An 18,130-nucleotide genomic window follows, 5' to 3' on the forward strand; every position below is an offset into this window, starting at 1 on the left:
TGCCTGTTTGTGGAGAGACACTCTGTTGCTTCCCCCTCGTGGCTGTTGTGGATAATGCTGCTGTGAGCATGGGTGTGCAGACATGGCTTTGAGACCCTGTTTTCAGTTCTCGTGGATTTATACCCAGCAGTGGAATTGCTGGAGCCCATGGTAATTCTATATTTCATTTTTTGAGGAATTACCATACTGTTTCCCATAGTGCCTCCAGCATTTTACATTTTTACCCTCAATGCACGAGGTTCCAATTCCTCCACATCCTCACCAACGCTTATTTTCCGTGTGTGTGCGTTGATAGTAGCCGTCCTAGAGAGTGTGTGGTGGTGTCTCAACGTGGTCCTTGTCTGCCTCCCTCAGGATCAGTGACATGGAGCACCTTTTCACGTGCTTGTGGGCCATTTGTATATCTTCTTCGGAGAAATGTTTATATAAGTCCTTTGTCCATTTTTAATCAGATTGGGGTTGTTTTGTTGAATTGTAGGAGTTTCTTAAATATATATATATATTTTTTTTCTTGAGATGGAGTCTCGCTCTGTCACCCAGGCTGGAGTGCAGTGGCACAATCTTGGCTCACTACAAGCTCCGCCTCCCGGGTTCACGCCATTCTCCTGCCTCAGCCTCCTGAGTAGCTGGGACTACAGGCACCTGCCACCACGCCCGACTACTTTTTTTTTTGTATTTTTAGTAGAGATGGGGTTTCACCGTGTTAGCCAGTATGATCTCGATCTCCTGACCTCCTGATACGCCCGCCTCGGCCTCCCAAAGTGCTGGGATTACAGGCGTGAGCCACTGCGCCCGGCCGAGTTTCTTAAATATATTCTAATAACTGTATAGAATATAGATATATAGGTCCTTTGTCCATTTTTTAATCAGATTGTGTTTCTTTTTGCCGAGTTTTTTTTAACATATTCTAATAACTAGAATATATAGAGAATATAGATACATAGGTCCTTTATCCATTTTCTTTTTTTTTTTTTTTGAGATGTAGTCTAACTCTGTCGCCCGGGCTGGAGCGCAGTGATATGATCTCGGCTCACTGCAACCTCTGCCTCCTGGGTTCAAGCAATTCTCCTGCCTCAACCTCCCGAGTAGCTGGAACTATAGGCACCCGCCACCACGCCCAGCTAATTTTTTGTATTTTTAGTAGAGACGGGGGTTTCACCATGTTGACCAGGGTGGTCTCGATCTCCTGACCTCGTGATCCACCCTCCTCGGCCTCTCAAAATGGTGGGATTACAGGCGTGAGCCACCACACCTGGCCCACGCCCAGCCCTTTATCCATTTTTTAACCAGTTTGTTTGTTTGTTTTGCTGAGTTTTTTTTTTTTTTTGACCTATTCCAATAACTAGGATATATGGAGAATATGTATAGAGAGAATATAGAATATATGTATTCTAGATATTAACACCTTATCAGGTATACAATTTAAAAATATTTTACCTCATTCTCTGGGTTGCCTCTGTTGATAGTATCCTTTGAAGCACAAAAGTTTTTATTTATTTAGAGACAGGGTTTCACTCTGTTGCTCAGGCTGGAGTGCAGTTGGACGATCTCAGCTCACTTGAGCCTCAACTTCCCAGGCTCAAGCCATCCTCCCACCTCAGCCATCCCAAGTAGCTGGGACCACGGGCACAGGGACCACACCCAGCTAATTTTGTGTATTTTTAGTTGAAATGAGGTATTGCTTTGTTGCCCAGGCTGGGTTTGAGTTCCTGGGCTCAAGTGGTCCACCCACCTCAGCCTCCCAAAGTGCTGGACCACAGGCGTGAGCACTGCACCGAGCCAAAAGTTTTCAATTTTTACGAAGTCTAATGTGTCTATTTTTCTTTTGCTGCCCATGCTTTTGGTATCGTATCCAAGAGATGATTGCCACATCCAATGTCATGAAGCTTTTCCCCTGTGTTTCTTCTAAGAGTTTTATAGTCTTAGCTCTCATGTTTAGGTCTTTTATTTTGAGTTAATTTGTATACAGTGTTAGGTAAGAGTCCAACTTTATATTTTTGCAGGTGGATATCCAGTTGTTGTGACAACATTTGTTGAAAGACTGTCCTTTCCCCATTGAATGGTCTTGACACCCTGTTGAAGATCATGTGACCATACATAAGGGTTTATTTCAGGACTGGAATTTCTTAAAGATTAAATAATACTGGATCCATCACTCACATTCCTCAATGTCCTGGTGCTCTGCGTGGTGAATTCCCGGATTCGGGGTGGGGTGCATCCAGCTCTGCCACCGGGCCCACTCACCGGGAGTCTTGGTTCCGCCTCTCCTTTCATGTTTCCCAAAGCCAAACCTGGTATAAGAAGAATTTGAATCAATGTTTTTCTCAAATTATTTGCATGTAAAAGGAGTTCACTTTTTCACTTCCAACTAAATGTAAAGTGGTTAAGCAGTGGCATGGGGTCAGTGTTCATTTTGTCTACAATTGATACTAAAGAGTTGGCTCTTGGTCAGGCGCAGTGGTGCTTGTAATCCCAGCACTTTGGGAGGCCAGGCGTGGTGGCATGTTCCTGTAATACCAGCTACTTGGAGGCTGAGGCAGGAGAATCACTTGAACCCAGGAGGAGGAGGTTGCAGTGAGCTGAGATCGCGCCACTGCGCTCCAGCCTGGGCAATAGAGCGAGACTCCGTCTCAAAAAAAAAAAAAGAAAAAATCTTTAACTTCTAGTCCTGCCGCCCCTCCCCCCCCGCGTGTTGCTTCACAACACATGAATCCCATGTGTACCTGCTTCACACGCATGTTCTCTCTGTAACCCACCACTTTGTCTGATTGGTTGCCAGGTTACGTTTTTCTCTCATCCCAGCTGTGTGGACAGTGCCACACGCCCTCCTGGACAACAACGGCTCTTGCGTGCATTTTCCAGTGTTTCTTTTGTCAGAGAGGCCAGCAGAGCCACGGTTCTTCCAGAACCAGCCCTGAGCTGAGTGAGGAGTGCCCAGGAGAGATGGTGAAAATGACAAAGTCCAAAACTTTCCAAGCGTATCTGCCGAACTGTCACCGAACGTACAGCTGCATCCACTGCAGAGCACACCTGGCCAATCATGACGAGCTCATCTCCAAGGCAAGTGGCTTATGCCAAAAAATTGATGGCACAATGATTATTTGTCATTGCTGGCACCTACGTAGTGGAAGAATATTTAAGCATCACATGACTTCCTGAGTCTGCTGTGTCCTGAACGTCTAGAGCCTTCTAGGCAGCATTGGTGAGCGTTTTCTGCATGGTTAAGTGTGGCTATGCCACGATCTCAGATGTGATCCTGGCATGGTGGGTGGTTTTCCAGGCTGGGACTCCCAGGGATTACGTGGGGCAAGGTGAATCACTTGTTACTCACAGCAGAAAGCCAGAGAGGACTGAATGAGCAAAAGAAGTCTAGAAAAATCTGTGGAAATAGTTTAATAATAAGGGTATTAAGAAATTTTAAAAACTCAGCATGGTTAAGAAGGAAAGGGGTTGCTCAGGAAAATGCCCCAGAGGGTGTGGCTGCATTTGCAGGGTGTGTAGGAGCCCTGGGTGAAGCTCTGGCTGGTCTCCGTGCACAGGACCCATGAGCAGCCTTGAAGATGTAAACAAGATCCCCTGGCCCCTCCTTACTGTGCTGAGCTGCTCATTAGCAGTGGGTGGCGTTTATCATCAACCAGTTGTGAACATTTAAACAGGCCAAACATCATGGAGGAGCTGATGCTCACTCAGGGAATGACAGTGTTCTCCACCCATCCTCAGGTCATGACCTCCCCCAGCCTCAGGTCATGACCTCCCCACATCCTCACAGGTCATGACCTCCCCCATGCTCAATTCATGACTTGCACCCATCCTCACAGATCATGACCTCCACTCATCCTTACAGGTCATGACCTCCCCCCATCCTCACAGGCCGTGACCTCTCCCTATCCTCAGGTCATGACATCTCCCCATCTTCACAGGTCACGACCACTTTGGGAACAAAGTTTGTCAAGAAGTTGTGCCTTTCAGGAATCTTTTCTTCTTTTTTTAAATAGGTATTTTATTTACTTTTATTTTTTCTTGTAGAGACAGGGTTTTACCATGTTGCCAAGGCTGGTCTTGTACTCCTGGCCTCAAGTGATCCTCCTGTCTTGGCCTCCCAAAGTGCTGGGATTATAGGTGTGAGTCACCACGCCCAGCCAGGAATCTCTTAGGTTTCCTGTTTAACTCAGTGAGAAGAACATTTACCTGCTTGTATTTTCACTAGGTAATAGTGAGAGGCTCCTCTTTTCTGTTCATCATCTGAGATAGAAACTGTTGAACGAGGCAGAGTTTCTGCTCTCTCATTGCCTCTGGGGCTCCTGTGTGCACTGGGAAGTGTGAGGTGAGAAGTGGAAGGAGCCAGGCACCCCATTTCCTCGGTGTTTTCTGAGGTAGGCTTAGTGTGTAAAATGACATGAGGTGACGAGAGGCGGAGCTTCTTTGGGCCCCTGGGTAGGGGCAGTGAAGCTTGTGGCCTTGTGGAGCCCCATGACACCTGTGTGTTGGCCATGACCTAAGCAGGTGACCTGAGCACTGAGAGGTGGTCAGTGTCCAGCCCCGTGCATGGTTTTGTTTCGGGAAGCATGCCAGGTGTGTTCCTTGCTACATGGTCAAAAGGAATTTGAGATGCTTCTGTTGAAGAGCCTGGAGGTCATCAATGAGCTGTTTTAAAAATTGTATCAGCTAGGCGTGGTGGCTCACCCCTGTAATCCCAGCACTTTGGGAGACCGAGGTGGGCGGATCACCTGAGGTCAGGAGTTCGAGACCAGACCAGCCTGACCCACATGGAGAAACCCCGTCTCTCCTTAAAAAAAAAAAATACAAAATTAGCCGGGTGTGGTGGCACATGCCTGTAATCCCAGCTACTTGAGAGGCTAAGGCAGGAGAATCGTTTGAAACTGGGAGGCGGAGGTTGCAGTGAGCCGAGATCGCGCCATTGCACTCCAGCCTGGGCAACAAGAGTGAACTCTATCTGGAAAAAAAAAAAAAAAATTGTATCAAGAATAGAAGCCTGGCTGGGCATGGTGGCTTACACCTGTAATCCCAGAACTTTGGAAGGCTGAGGTGGGTGGATCACTTGAGGTCAGGAGTTCAAGACCAGCATGGCCAACATGGTAAAACACTGTCTCTATTAAAAGTACAAAAAAATTAGCTGGGCATGGTGGCACACACCCGTAATCCCAGCTATTTGGGAGACTGAGACATGAGAATTGCTTGAACGTGGGAGGCAGAGGTTGCAGTGAGCTGAGATCACACCACTGCACTCCAGCCTGGGTGACAGAGTAAGACTCTGTCTCAAAAAAAAAAAAAAAAAAAAAAAAAAGGCAGAAGCCTGCTCAGAAGTCATTCGGTGCCAAATGAGCATTTCAGGATGAAAAAAAGTGCCGAGAACTAAGCTCTCTGAGCACACAGGCCACCACGAAGGATCAGACCTCGTGCCTCTGTGGGTGATGGGCCGGGCGAGGTGGCAAGATGACGACTAGAGTGAGCTCTTCTCCCTTCCGTGGTGATTCTGATGAGGATTTATTGAGACCATCGAGAACACCTGCCACGCAGAACAGAATCCAGTACCTGCGAGGCGAGAGGCACCGTCTCCACAGCCTCTAAGTTTGTATTTGTCGCTAACAAGGGATCCCCTGGCTTGAGGGAGCCTGTTGCTGCTGTAGGCAGCTCTGGTTACTAGAAGGCTCCATCTAGTTAGCAAACTCTGATCTGTGGTCCAGATCTGCCACACCACCTGTTTATGCAAAGTTTTAATAGATCACAGCTGTGCTCATCTGTTTACAGAGTAATTAGAACAGGGACCATATGTCCTCCAAAGCCTAAACTACTTATCTCCTGGCCCTAATTTACAGAAGGAGTTTGCTGGCCCTAACTCTGATAAGACAGCTCTGAATCTGAATCACAGAGCTGCTCTTGTCTCTGAGCCAAACCCTATTTAAAAATAAAGACTTTCAGAGTAGGTGAGAATTAGGAAATTCAGTCCAGCAAATTGAAGACTGATGAGGATGTGGGAAAAGTCTTTAAGATGATTATTAGTTAAACTGAACATAGAATAATATTCCTAATCCTAGAACGCCACTTAAGGGAATACTCATTTTTAAGCCTGAATGCTGAGGAAAAAGAACCTCCCCAGATCTCAACAGCTCAAAACACAGGTTTAGTTCATGCTCAGGTGAGAAGTCTACCAGGGACAACTGGGGGCTCTGGTTTTTTGTTGTTGTTGTTGTTGTTTGAGATGGAGCCTTGCTTTGTTACCCAGGCTGGAGTGCAATGGTGCCATCTCCACTCACTGCAACCTCTGTCTCCCGGGTTCAAGCAAGTCTCCTGCCTCAGCCTCCTGAGTAGCTGGGATTACAGGCGTGCGCCACCACACCCGGCTAATTTTTTGTATTTTTAGTAGGGATGGGGTTTCACCATGTTGTCCAGGCTGGTCTGGAACTCCTGGCCTCAAGTGATCCTCTCACTTCGGCCTCCCAAAGTGCTGGGATTATAGGCATGAGGCAATGTGCCAGGCCCTTTTAATTTTTTTAAAATTATATACTATTGCTCATAATCACACTAAAATAATGTGTATGTATAAACAAAGAAACTTGCTTCTTCCTCCTGCCTTGTCCAGCTCCATTCCTTGGAGATGTCACTGTTAGTAGTTTGGCATCTGTTGTCTTTGTTTTAATAGAAACACATTTTTCACTTTAAAGGGCTCAAGTGACACTCACTTTACAGCTAACGTTTCCTCACTTAATATTTTAGGACTTTTATGACTATTTTTCTTTTTCTTTTTTTTTTTTTAGACAGGGCTTCTCCTGTCACCCAGGCTGGAGTGCAGTGGCGTAATTTCAGCTCACTGCAACCTCCACCTCCCATGCCCAGGCGATTCTCCTGCCTCAGCCTCCCAAGTAGCTGGGACTACAGGCTCACAGCCACCATGCCCTGCTAATTTTTGTACTTTTTGTAGGGACAGGGTTTTGCCGTGTTGCCTAGGCTGGTCTTGAACTCCTGACCTCAGGTGATCCACCCACCGTGGCCTCTCAAAGTGCTGGGATTACAGCCATGGTGCCTAGCCTATGACTGTTTTTCCATATCTGCTCCTACCTTCCCATCCCCTGCATGAGGCCCATATGTGGATGCAGTTGCTTACTCACTTATGGATGAGTACCTGACTTCCAGGTTAAATTTTTTTTTTTTTTTTTTTTTTTTTGTGAGATGGAGCCTCGCTCGGTAGCCCAGTCTGGAGTGCGGTGGCGCGATCTCAGCTCACTGCAACCTCTGCCTCCCAGGTCCCCATTCAAGTAATTCTCCTGCCTCAGCCTCCCGAGTAGCTGGGATTACAGGCACGCGCCACCATGCCCAGCTAATTTTTGTATTTTTAGTAGGGACGGGGTTTCACCATGTTGGCCAGGCTGGTCTTGAACTCCTGAACTTGTGATCTGCCTGCCTCAGCCTTGCAAAGTGCTGGGATTACAGGCGTGAACCACCGTGCCCAGCCTTTCTTAAAATTTTTTTTGAGGCAGAGTTTCACTCTTGTCGCCCAAGCTGGAGTGCAATGGCGTGATCTTGGCTCACTGCAACCTCCCCCTCCCAGGTTCAAGCAATTCTCCTGCCTCAGCTTCCTGAGTAGCTGGGAATACAGGCACCCTCCACCATGCCCAGCTAATTTTTGTATTTTTATTAGAGTCGGGGTTTCTCCATGTTGGCCAGGCTGGTCTTGAAATCCTGACCTCAGGTGATCCACACACCTCGGCCCCCCAAAGTGCTGGGATTACATGCGTGAGCCACCGCGCCTAGCCTATTTATATTTTTTAGAGGCAGGTTCTTGCTCTGTCCCCCAGGCTGGAGTGCAGTGGTGTAATCATGGCTCTTGAACTCCTGAGCTCAAGCAATCCTCCTGCCTCAGCCCGTTTTTGTTGTTGTTGTTGTTGTTGTTGTTTGTTTTCCTAATTATGAACACTGTAACCTGTGACCATTTCTGTCACATTTCCTTATATACTCAAGCTGGTTTGTTGTTTACAGTAAATTCTTAGAAGTGGGACTGCTGGGTCCTATAGTGTGTGCCTTTTTCACTTCGATACTGTCAAATCGTGTTTCAGTCACATTCCTTATAGCCTTTTGCCTTTGTTAGGCCAAAAACCCCAAAAAAAGGGCTGGGCACGGTGGTTCACACCTGCCAATATAAAACCGTCTTTGTTTTATACAGAAATGTCGCTTTCCTGTTGTTTTCTTTCCATTGAAATTTAGATATGAAAATCTGACAGTGTACACCATGTATGACATAACGCGGTTTCCTTTGTGGGAGTGGTATTGAGTGAGCATCTCTTACCAGCTCACCTAAGACATTTTTAAATGACAGCCTCCATTATAAACTGTAATGTAAGCTAGGCGCGGTGGCTCACGCCTGCAATCCCATCATTTGGGGAGGCTGAAGCGGGCAGATCACTTCAGTCCAGGAGTTCGAGACCAGCCTGACCAACATGGCGAAACCCTATCTCTAAAATACCCTATCTCTAAAAATACAAAAATTAGCTGGGCCTAGTGGCATGTGCCTGTAGTCCTAGCTACTGGAGAGGCTGAGGCAGGAGAATTGCTTGAACCCTGGAGGCAGAGGCTGCAGTGAGTCGAGATGGTACCACTGCACTCCAGCCTGAGTGACAAAGTGAGACTCTATCTCAAAACCCCAACTCCCCCCAAAATTTTTGATTTGGTTTGCATTTCTTTGATAATGTTTGAGGTTGATTGAGACTTGAGGCTGGCACTGGAGCAGGCGTTCCCACCTGTCCCGTGAGAGCAAAGGTCGTGGGGAGTGACTGAGTGCATGAGGGGGTGCAGATGCCCTATTCTGGCTCTTTCACGCTCAGCCATCTTAGCATACATGAATATACCATGAGCTGTTTCTCAGCTCGTTTTATTTTCCTGGTGAGATAGATGTCACATTTCAGTGGGAAAGTATGGACACCTCCCCCTACCCCCTAATGTGACATTTCTCCAAGTGAGAGGCCATCTTGTGCTGTGATTTTTTTTTTTTTTTTTGAGACGGAGTTTCACTCTTGTTGCCCAGGCTGGAGTGCAGTGGCGCCATCTTGGCTCACTGTAGCCTCCACCTCCCGGGTTCAAGTGATTCTCCTGTCTTAGCCTCCCAAGTAGCTGGGATTACAGGCGCGTGCCACCACGCCCAGCTAACTTTTGTATTTTTAGTAGAGACAGAGTTTCACCATGTTGGCCAGGCTGGTCTCAAACGCCTGACCTCAGGTGATCCGCCCGCCTCAGCCTCCCAAAGTGCTGGGATTACAGGTGTGAGCTGCCGTACTCAGCCATGCTGTGACTTTTAAAACATTTCAGTGGGAAAGTATGGACACCTCCCCCTACCCCCTAATATCTGACAGTGTGAGCACATCTGAACTGCTGCAGAAGAGGCGGGGAGGAGAGCATTTTGAGGATCTGTGGGTTTTCGGGTAGAGAAAATCATTCGCCTTCCCCTCTCAGAACTCCTCTAATCAGGTAGAGTTGTCCAGACATATGAAGCTCACCATTTAAAAACTGATTTTGCCATGATTCCCAATAATAGTCACTTGCAGAATGTTGACGCAGCAGAATCAGCCACTTCCTGACCGTCTACACTGAAAAACAGCTTGCAGCTCCGTTAAGTGGCTGTTATTATTAGAACTGGAGTTCTGGAGGGGGGACACCGGTGTCTGCTCCCGGTGACCCGTCGCGGCGGCAGAACTTTGGCCGCGGGGCTGGACTCCCCTGGCTCTGGGCAGCACCGCTTCGTTCCAGAAAGCACTCGCAGCCAATCTCACGGGACCTTCTTCTTTCAGTCCTTTCAGGGGAGCCAGGGACGCGCCTACCTCTTCAATTCCGTGTGAGTACCCTGGTTCAGCCCGGGGGGCGGCGCGGGCCCCGGGAGGGCCTGGATGGCGCCTACACAGCACCCTGTGTAGAATCACCTGGGTCTTTAGGGGTCCTGAAAGAACCCACCATCCCCCGCCTGGGAGTTTCTGAAATACGCTAAGGATCTTGCCCCCTAGCCTGTCCCATCACTGATCTTTCCCATTGATGGTGGGGGCGGGCAGGGCTGGGGGAGAGGCACTGCGCTGCTCTCTGGGAGGTTCCGTGTTTTGGGGGAACTCTTAGGAGGATGGGGCGGGGCCTGCTGAGGGGGCAGGGCCTGGTCAGGGGCGGGCCGGGCCTGCAGCGCGGTGGCCCCTCTGTCCCCGCAGGGTGAACGTGGGCTGCGGCCCTGCAGAGGAGAGGGTCCTTCTCACCGGGCTGCACGCGGTCGCCGACATCTACTGCGAGAACTGCAAGACCACGCTCGGGTGGAAATACGTGAGTGCCGCCGGTTTCTAAGGGATGCTCATGCCGCAAGGGGATGTGGCCCTGCAGTGTGGCCCATGGTACCAGTCACAGCACTTTCAGAAACCCCAGCTCCTCAGCCGAGGTGGGAAGTCCAGGCTCCAGTGAGCCATGATCTCACCACTGCACTCCAGCCTGGGTGACAGTGAGACCCCAACCCAAAACAAAAAACAAAAACACCACGTTTTCAAGCCCCGTTTCTTCCTAAGCCAGGCTTTCTACACCCTGCGCACCCTCGGCCCGGTGAGCAGAGCCTGGCGTGGGAGGAGGCCGAGGGGGCTGCAGGGGGCTGTGGGAGGCTGGGCCCACCCTCAGGGACAAGTCTGGAAGACCTCAGTGCCAGATCTGCTGGAGTCAGAGACAGAGAGCTGCCCCATGAGCTCTTTACCCCAAATCCCTCTTTCTCAGGGACCTTGAATTGAAGGTTGCAGTCCCCACCTCCTCTCCAGCCTTCACCTCTAGCTCCCTTCTCTCTCCACCACATGGCTGATCTGGCCTCCAAAGCCAACAAATCTGGCCTCCTCAGGCCCTGCACCTTCCTGCCCTGCTTTCCTCCTCCACACTGCCCTGAAGTCTCTCTTCCAGGCTCCACTCTCTCCGGCTGACCTTCGTGGCCGAGTCCTCCCCTCCCCCAGGCCACCTCGAATTCCATGGTTTTGGCCCCCTGGTCATCTGCCATCTGGGGGATGCTCCCATGCCTTCCCCGGTGGTGGTTGTTGTTTTTGTTTGTTTTGTTTTTTGAGATGGTCTCAAACTCGTGACCTCAAGTGATCCACCCACCTCAGCCTCCCAAAGTGCTGGGATTACAGGCGTGAGCCACCGCGCCCGGCCTGCCTTCCTTTTTTGAAGGAGGCTTTCCCATTCTGGCTCTGGTGTTCTTCAGGTCCAGGCCACCTGCTCTGCCTCTTTCCTGGATTCCTGATCATCTCTGGTCTCCCAGATTCCTCATGAGCTTTGGAAGGCCACAGTTCACACCATGGACACGGGCTCCACAAGATTAGCACGCATCCCTAGCCCTTTCCCCAGTCAGTCAGCCCCATACCCATCTGTGGGCCCCACTTCCAGAAACCTGTGCCTTCCCTGAATGGCACACTGTGTTCCCCTCTACGGCTGCACCCGCTGCTTCCTGCTGACACATTCCTTCCTGTGTCTGCCACACCTGGGGCTGCCGCTTGGGTAGGCAGGACCCATCTTGGGTCATCTGTGTCCCTAGCACCGGGCCACACACTCAGCAAAACAAAATGATGAGGATGTGTCTGTGGGAGAGATGTTAACTCCTCCCCATGAAGGGCCTTCTCCAAATATCCTGTTTTTTGTTGTTGTTGTTGTTGTTTGAGACAGGGTCTTGGTCGATCACAGCTCATTGCAGCTTTGACTTTGGCTGAAGCAGTCCTCCCACCTCAACCTCCCAAGTAGCTGGGACGACAGGCACACCACACACACCCAGCTAAGTTTTTGATTTTTTGTAGAAGAAAATCACTGTGTTGCGTAGGCTTGTCTTGAACTCCTGGACTCAAGTCATCCTCCTGCCTTGGCCTCCCAAAGTGCTGGGATGACAGGTGTGCACCACTGCGCCCAGCCTCCAGATGTCTTTGACCTGTTCCGTTGCTCTCCCTGTATTTGCCTTCACTCTAGTTATGCACCGAATTCCTGGAGTATAGTCTTTTGCATCTCTTCAAGCCTCTTAAATTGTCCCACATGTAGTAAATGTTCAGTAAACAGATCTGCATTCACACTGTCCTACAAGTAATCCCGGCACTTTGGGAGCCTGAGGTGGAAGGATCACTTGAGTCCTGGAGTTAAGGCTGCAGTGAGCTATGACCAGACCATTGCATTCCAGCCTGGGTGACAGAGTGAGACCCTGTCTCAAAACAAACAAATGAAAAACCTTTTAGTGTATGTGCTGCCGAAGCGAGCACATGAAAAACCTTTAACAACAAATGCAAAGTAAACCTACACTGCCTCAATGGACTCACCTGGAACAGACCCTCCCAGCGCTGGGCTGTGCACAGCTCAGGGAACATCTGGGTATAGTTCATAGTATAGACTTGGGGGTTTTTTTGGCCAAAAGAGTGATGAAATTGAAAAGTGAAACCTTCTGTCCTGAAACCTTTGTCTCTTCTTTTTCAAGGAGCATGCCTTTGAGAGCAGTCAGAAATATAAGGAAGGAAAATTCATCATTGAGCTTGCTCACATGATCAAAGACAATGGCTGGGAGTAAAGTGCGAACTTTCCCTTCTTCGAATGCTGTTTTGTGAAAAGAAACTGTGAATGTAATGGAAACGTAGGAGCATCTGGTGACAGCCTTTCTTGCCCTCTGACCTCAAAGGCTAGCTGCACATAGCTCTTGACACTCTCGGCCATCTCTGTGGGTAAGGTGTCCCTCGGATCTGTCCTCTTCGTGTACACGGTTGTTTCTGAGAATTTTCAGTGAGCTTTTTCTAACTTCTCAAGTTCTACAGAAAGAATTAACCAACTGATGACTTACCCGCCTAGTTAATACCTTCCTTTCACCTTTGTCTTCGATATAGTTGGGCTCTGCTTTTTTAAGGTTCAGTTGAAAACCAAACTGAGGCCGGGCGTGGTGGCTCACGCCTGTAATCCCAGCACTTTGGGAGGCCGAGGTGGGTGGATCACCTGAGGTCAGGAGTTCTAGACCAGCCTGGCCAACATGGTGAAACCCCATCTCTACTAAAAATACAAAAATTAGCCCAGCATGGTGGCGGGCGCCTGTAATCTTAGCTACTCAGGAGGCTAAGGCAGGAGAATCACTTGAACCTGGGAGGCGGAGGTTGCAGTGAGCTAAGATCATGCCATCGCACTCCAGCCTGGGGGACAAAAGGGAGACTTCGTCTCAAAAAAAAAAAAAAAAAAATTAGCTGGGTATGGTGGTGCATGCCTTTAATCCCAGCTACTTGGGAGGCTGAGGCACGAGAATCACTTGAACCCAGGAGGCGGAGGTTGCAGTGAGCCGAGATCGCGCCACTGCACTCCAGCCTGGCGATAGAGCGAGACTCTGTCTCAATTAAAAAAAAAAAAAAAACAGAGAACCAGACTGAGTCTCTGAAGACCATAGGGACAAGGGTCTCTTTAGATAGCAAGTCTCACAGTTCCCTTTTTTAGAGAAAAGGTATTGTAGCCCACCCTCCACCCCGCTGTTTTTCTTAAATTTGCAGAACTTCAAATTGGCTATTCCTCTTGCAAATGAACCGTTAAAGTACAGTGTTCATTTAAGAATCTTCCAGAGGTAGTCAACAGACTTATACACTAAGGGCATTTTTGGTTTTTAGCTTGTTCAAAAACAGAGGCCAGCACAGATGACATTTTAGATACACTCTAAATTGAGAATGGTATCTAGTGGAACATGTTATTTAAGCCAGTAGATTCCTTATCTAGAAAGCAGGTGAGCTAGCCCTTAGAGAAGGCTGTCCCAGGGGCCTGCAGAGGCGCCCTTACTGAGGTGACAGCCTCACAGGGTCTGGTACCAGGGGTTGTGCCCTTAGCAGTGACAGCAGCTTAGGTGTCAGGCAGTTGCTGAGTGGCTGGTCCATGTCTATAGAGTAACACACTGGACCGAGTAAAAGTCGGATTTCATTTTCTACCCTGGATGTACTTGAAGAAAAAGAATTATTTTTGCATATGAAAGAGGCCAGAACCCACAGGAAAAACTTCAAAACTTGACATTTGCCAGAATGTTTAAAATCTGTTCAGAAAAGGTTAAAGCGACAAGACAAGTTTAGCCTTTGTGCCTGAAGACGCCTGGCCTGCTAGACACATTGCCCGTCCCTGCGTGGTGCTGTCCCATGTCACTTGAACTGATAGAGGGGCCTGTGCAATCTCCTAAGGCCTGTGTTTCTGCCATATATTTTATTATAAATTACAATCCACCCATCCACCTGCCCTCCACCAGGAGTGGGCACCCCATAAGGGTTTAGGCCACTTTGCAGAGGATGGAGGTCAAAAACCACTCCCAGATAAGTTTGGTTTTCAACATTTAGTAACTTGTCTCAGGGCAGAGGGCAGGCAGGGGGGCCGAGGGGCAGCAGATAGGAGAGCACTGAGCCCGGATAGTTCTCAGCCTGGCAAGTGGCTCTGAAGCTGCCTTCAGACAAGGCTAGTCTAGGGGCAAGAGTGCGAGCTGGCAGACAATAAGAACATGGCTACCTGTCCAGCTTCACACCTCCCCCGACTTCAGCCCTTCCTAAACCCAGACCTGCGCGGTCCAGGCAGGCACTGGGCTGTGCCCACTCGAGCTCACTGCCCACACACAGCATGCCTTTGGGTGCCATCTCTTTGCCCAAGCCTCGAAGCCTTGGAATGTGGGAAATGCCACTGCCCTGGTGGGCATGGCACTGAGATGCATCAACTCAGCAGGAGTGACAGAGGCAGAAGTTCCTTTAAAGCACATCTTCCACTTACGAAAGGAAGGAAATCTTTGTACTGTCTCGTAAGCCTCCACATCCGGCTATGGCCCTGCAAGCTGCTTTATCCCTGCGCTAGTCTCCCCGGAGGGTTTAGGCTGGCCCAGCACATCCTGTCCTCCTGAGCTCACGTGCAGCCACCCAGAGTGCAGGGGTCACTGCATGCTGCAGGGCTCTTGCTGCCATGGTCTCAAGCCTGAAGAGGCTCCGCCCACAAGCTGGCCCATGAAGTTAGCAACGCCTGTGGCTTCAGTCAATTGTCTGAGACTGTGAAGAGGCTGAAAGACACCTTCCCAGCTGGAAGAAGGAGTTCACTGAAAACTTATCTTAAACTGACCCTTCCCTTTGAGTCTTCATTCCTCTCCCATGTGGGAGCCCAGCCTCCGATGCCCCGGGGACTAGGGGAAACAGTTGGGGGTTCGTGCCGTCCCCAGCCTGCCATGGGTGTGAGGACAGCCAGGTCCTGAGTGACTCAAGATGCTTCACTTACGTGGAAGAATCTTCTAAAACTCTTGCGAGTGGTTTTTGTATATACTAAAGTTCTATTTAGAGCTTTTCTGTTTTGGGCAAGTTCGCTGCTCCTTCTATTTGGGCACTTTGGTTTTTGTACTGTCTTTTGTGACGGCATTGATTGAACATTTTTTACTAGTAGTCTTATGACTTCTTTTGTATTTTTTTTTTTGTAATAATTTATACCAACAAAACACTTTTATCACTTTTTTTTTGTTGGGCTTCTGCAAAATACAAGCTCATTTTTAAACCAAATGAACAGACCATGAGCTGGCTTCGGGGGAAGTGCTATTCACAAGACCTATATCCACCACCCTCTCAAATTCCTAAACAATATCATCTGGGACTTCTATTTAAGTTATTTAAAATAAATCTTCCTTGAGAGCCTTGGGAGGTGATGTCAGGGTTATAAATGGCACAGTGCATTTGCTGTAGGAATGTGGTTTGGCATTGTTTTATACACACAGTATTTTTATACCTTAATGCTTATTCTTGATGGCATCTGTCAGATATTAGAATTGGAAATAAGAATCTTCCCAAAATCCTTTAATTTACCTGATGTCCTCATCAGGTCGTTAAAAATTCAAGTGGTTTTAATAGCTAAAAAACTACAAATTAAGCTCTAAAACAAACTACAGAAATGTAAACCTTCACTTGCCAAAGGTCCGTGGTGGCCTGTCCCCTGCCCCGGGGGCAGATGGCCCTGAAGCCCTTCCCTCACTGTGCAGGCCACCGGGGGAGGCTGGACGGTCACCCACGGTGGCTTCACTGCAAGGAGCAGGACTGCCGAGCTCAAGCACGGGGCCTTCAGCTTCCCCTGTCCTCTGGCCACGCCGCTAGCCCTTGGTCCTTATCTGTGTGAGGTTTACAAATAAAGCTTCTGATGTCAAATGTTTGTTTAAATTGTGCCCTCAGTGGACAACGCTGTGTCCTGATGCAGAAAGCTGAGCCCAGGCTCTCTGTGGCGCCGCTGAGGGCAGACGGCTGTCTTGGGGTCTTCGAGCTCTGGCGCCAAGGGCGGCCTGGTCCTACTTCTCTGCCCCCACCACTGGGGGGAATTTGAATGTGGCCAGAGAATACAGTCAGGGCCAACCAGGGTGTCAGGGTGGGCACAGGGTCCTCGCCAAACCTGCTTCTCCCTCCCTGGTCAGGCCTTCATCCCCACCATCCGCACCTGTACCCTGGACGCTGGCTCAGAGGCCTACAGGTGTGTGGACACCTGGGCAGTCACTGTGTCCTACTGTGCCCCTCCTGTGCAGGCCCAGCTTGGTGTCTGAGCCTCTTAGAAGCGAGTTACTGCCAGGGCTGCACCAGGCCTTGCCGAGGACCGTGCCTGGCTGGAGGCACGGAGGGCGTCAAAAGTCACTCTAGAGCCCAGGGGCCTCACCAATGGTCACAGACAGGGATGACAGGCTGCAGAGGCGGAGCCAGCCATGGCGCAGTTCTTGTTCTTAGCACGATGAAGGGCCAGAGGTTGGTGTGCAGCAGGGTGACAAGGGGCAGACATGCCTCTAGCGGTCATCATCAGGCAGCCTGTGGCAGTGGACGGGGTGGGGCAGGGATGCAGATGAGGCACCACACAGCATCCAGGGAGACAAAGGGCTCGGGCCTGCAGCTTCAGCATCAGTGATGAGAAAAGGAAGGGCAGAGGTACAGCCTGCAAGTTGCTGACAGGTTCAAGATTTGGGGCAACAAAAATGAGAAAACCAAGAACAAGGCCTAAGTTAGGGCTTAGTGTGAAGAACTAGAAGTGGGGGTGGCCTTCAGGCAACAGGGAGCCCGAGAGGCAAGTGTCAGGCAAGGAAGGTCCATGACATGAGAACACTGACCCCTGGCCCGGGCTGAAGACAGAAGAAAAAGCCAGCCAAGGGCACATTTAACAGAAAAATGGGGGTTGAGGGAGGGGTCTTTAAGGTCTTTAAGGGCTGCTCATGCAGCCGGCCCAAGGCCATCAGAGTCAGTGACAGGAGGAGCAGAGTCTTGGAGCCCAATGGCCGGGCCTGAGAGCAGCAAGGCCACCTCAGCAGGAGGGTGGGGAGAGGGACGTCCGCTTGTTCTCACAGCTGGAGACACTGACTTCAACCAGGTGTGGGTCCCCTCAAGATCCCGACGGGGGCAGAGAGAAGCCAGGCAGGCTTGAGATGAAGCCCAGGTGGTTCGCGGCCAGAGCAGGCGAGTGGGGCCCCAAGACCCCAGGCAGGGCACGGCAGGAAAGTCAATGCTGCCGTCCAGCACCAGCCTTCAGAAGCCCCTGAAGTTTTGTCAAAACAGACCGAGAAGCCCACCCTGCAGAGGCTCAGGCTCAGTAGGTCTGGGGTCTGAAAACTTGTCCCAGGTGATGGCGTTGGTCAGGGGACCACATCGGTTGTATAAATAGGCTGTCCCTGAGAAGATGACAGAAGAAGGGGTAAGAAAACCAGACATATACAGCTGGACGTGGTGGTGCACGCCTGTAGTCCCAGCTACTTGTGAGGCTGAGGCAGGAGGATTGCTTGAGCCCAGGAGGTCGAGGCTGCAGTGAGCCATGATCACACCACTGCACTGGAGCCTGGGCAACAGAGCAAGACCCTGTCTTAAAGAGGAAACCAGAATCTGGAGACACAGTCCTTCCTCACTAACCTGGCCTGCCTACTAGAGGAGAGGCCTAAGGCACCAGCCTGGGTGTAGGGCAGGCCTTGTGCTTGAAGGTCCCAGCAGTGGGCTCTGGCTGGGCCAGGTCCTGGAAACAGGGCCAAGGCCCTTGGCAACAGGTTAAGGGATGGGAAGGCTGTGGGCTCCCAGGGGCCAGGAAAGGGGATGCAGGCAGCAGGTAAGCGATTTATTGGATGGCAGCAGAGAGCAGGCTAGAAAGGCTGGAAATGGAG

At 49.9% G+C, this 18,130-nt stretch overlaps 2 protein-coding genes across 4 annotated transcripts in view; one reads left to right on the top strand and one right to left on the bottom strand.

Moving 5' to 3' along the window:
- The window catches only part of YPEL1 (yippee like 1), a 35,042-nt gene extending 22,220 nt beyond the window's left edge, over positions 1-12,822 (top strand). For both annotated transcript variants that reach the window (XM_054469066.2, XM_054469065.2), the window contains 4 exons: positions 2,780-3,060; positions 9,798-9,841; positions 10,200-10,308; positions 12,467-12,822. In XM_054469066.2, coding sequence (XP_054325041.1) covers positions 2,944-3,060; positions 9,798-9,841; positions 10,200-10,308; positions 12,467-12,556 — 360 coding nt within the window. In that variant the 5' untranslated portion in view covers positions 2,780-2,943 and the 3' untranslated portion in view covers positions 12,557-12,822. The remainder of the gene's footprint in view (positions 1-2,779; positions 3,061-9,797; positions 9,842-10,199; positions 10,309-12,466) is intronic.
- A 2,638-nt stretch (positions 12,823-15,460) lies between these two features.
- Positions 15,461-18,130, bottom strand: part of PPIL2 (peptidylprolyl isomerase like 2) — a 31,008-nt gene continuing 28,338 nt past the window's right edge. The window contains exon 21 of one of the 2 annotated variants that reach the window (XM_054469063.2): positions 15,461-17,650. The gene's annotated coding sequence lies outside the window, so the exon portion shown is untranslated. The remainder of the gene's footprint in view (positions 17,651-18,130) is intronic. The other variant, XM_054469064.2, reaches the window with a different exon arrangement.

Source organism: Pongo pygmaeus, chromosome 23 (genome assembly GCF_028885625.2).
Source record: "Pongo pygmaeus isolate AG05252 chromosome 23, NHGRI_mPonPyg2-v2.0_pri, whole genome shotgun sequence".
Classification (NCBI taxonomy): domain Eukaryota; kingdom Metazoa; phylum Chordata; class Mammalia; order Primates; family Hominidae; genus Pongo; species Pongo pygmaeus.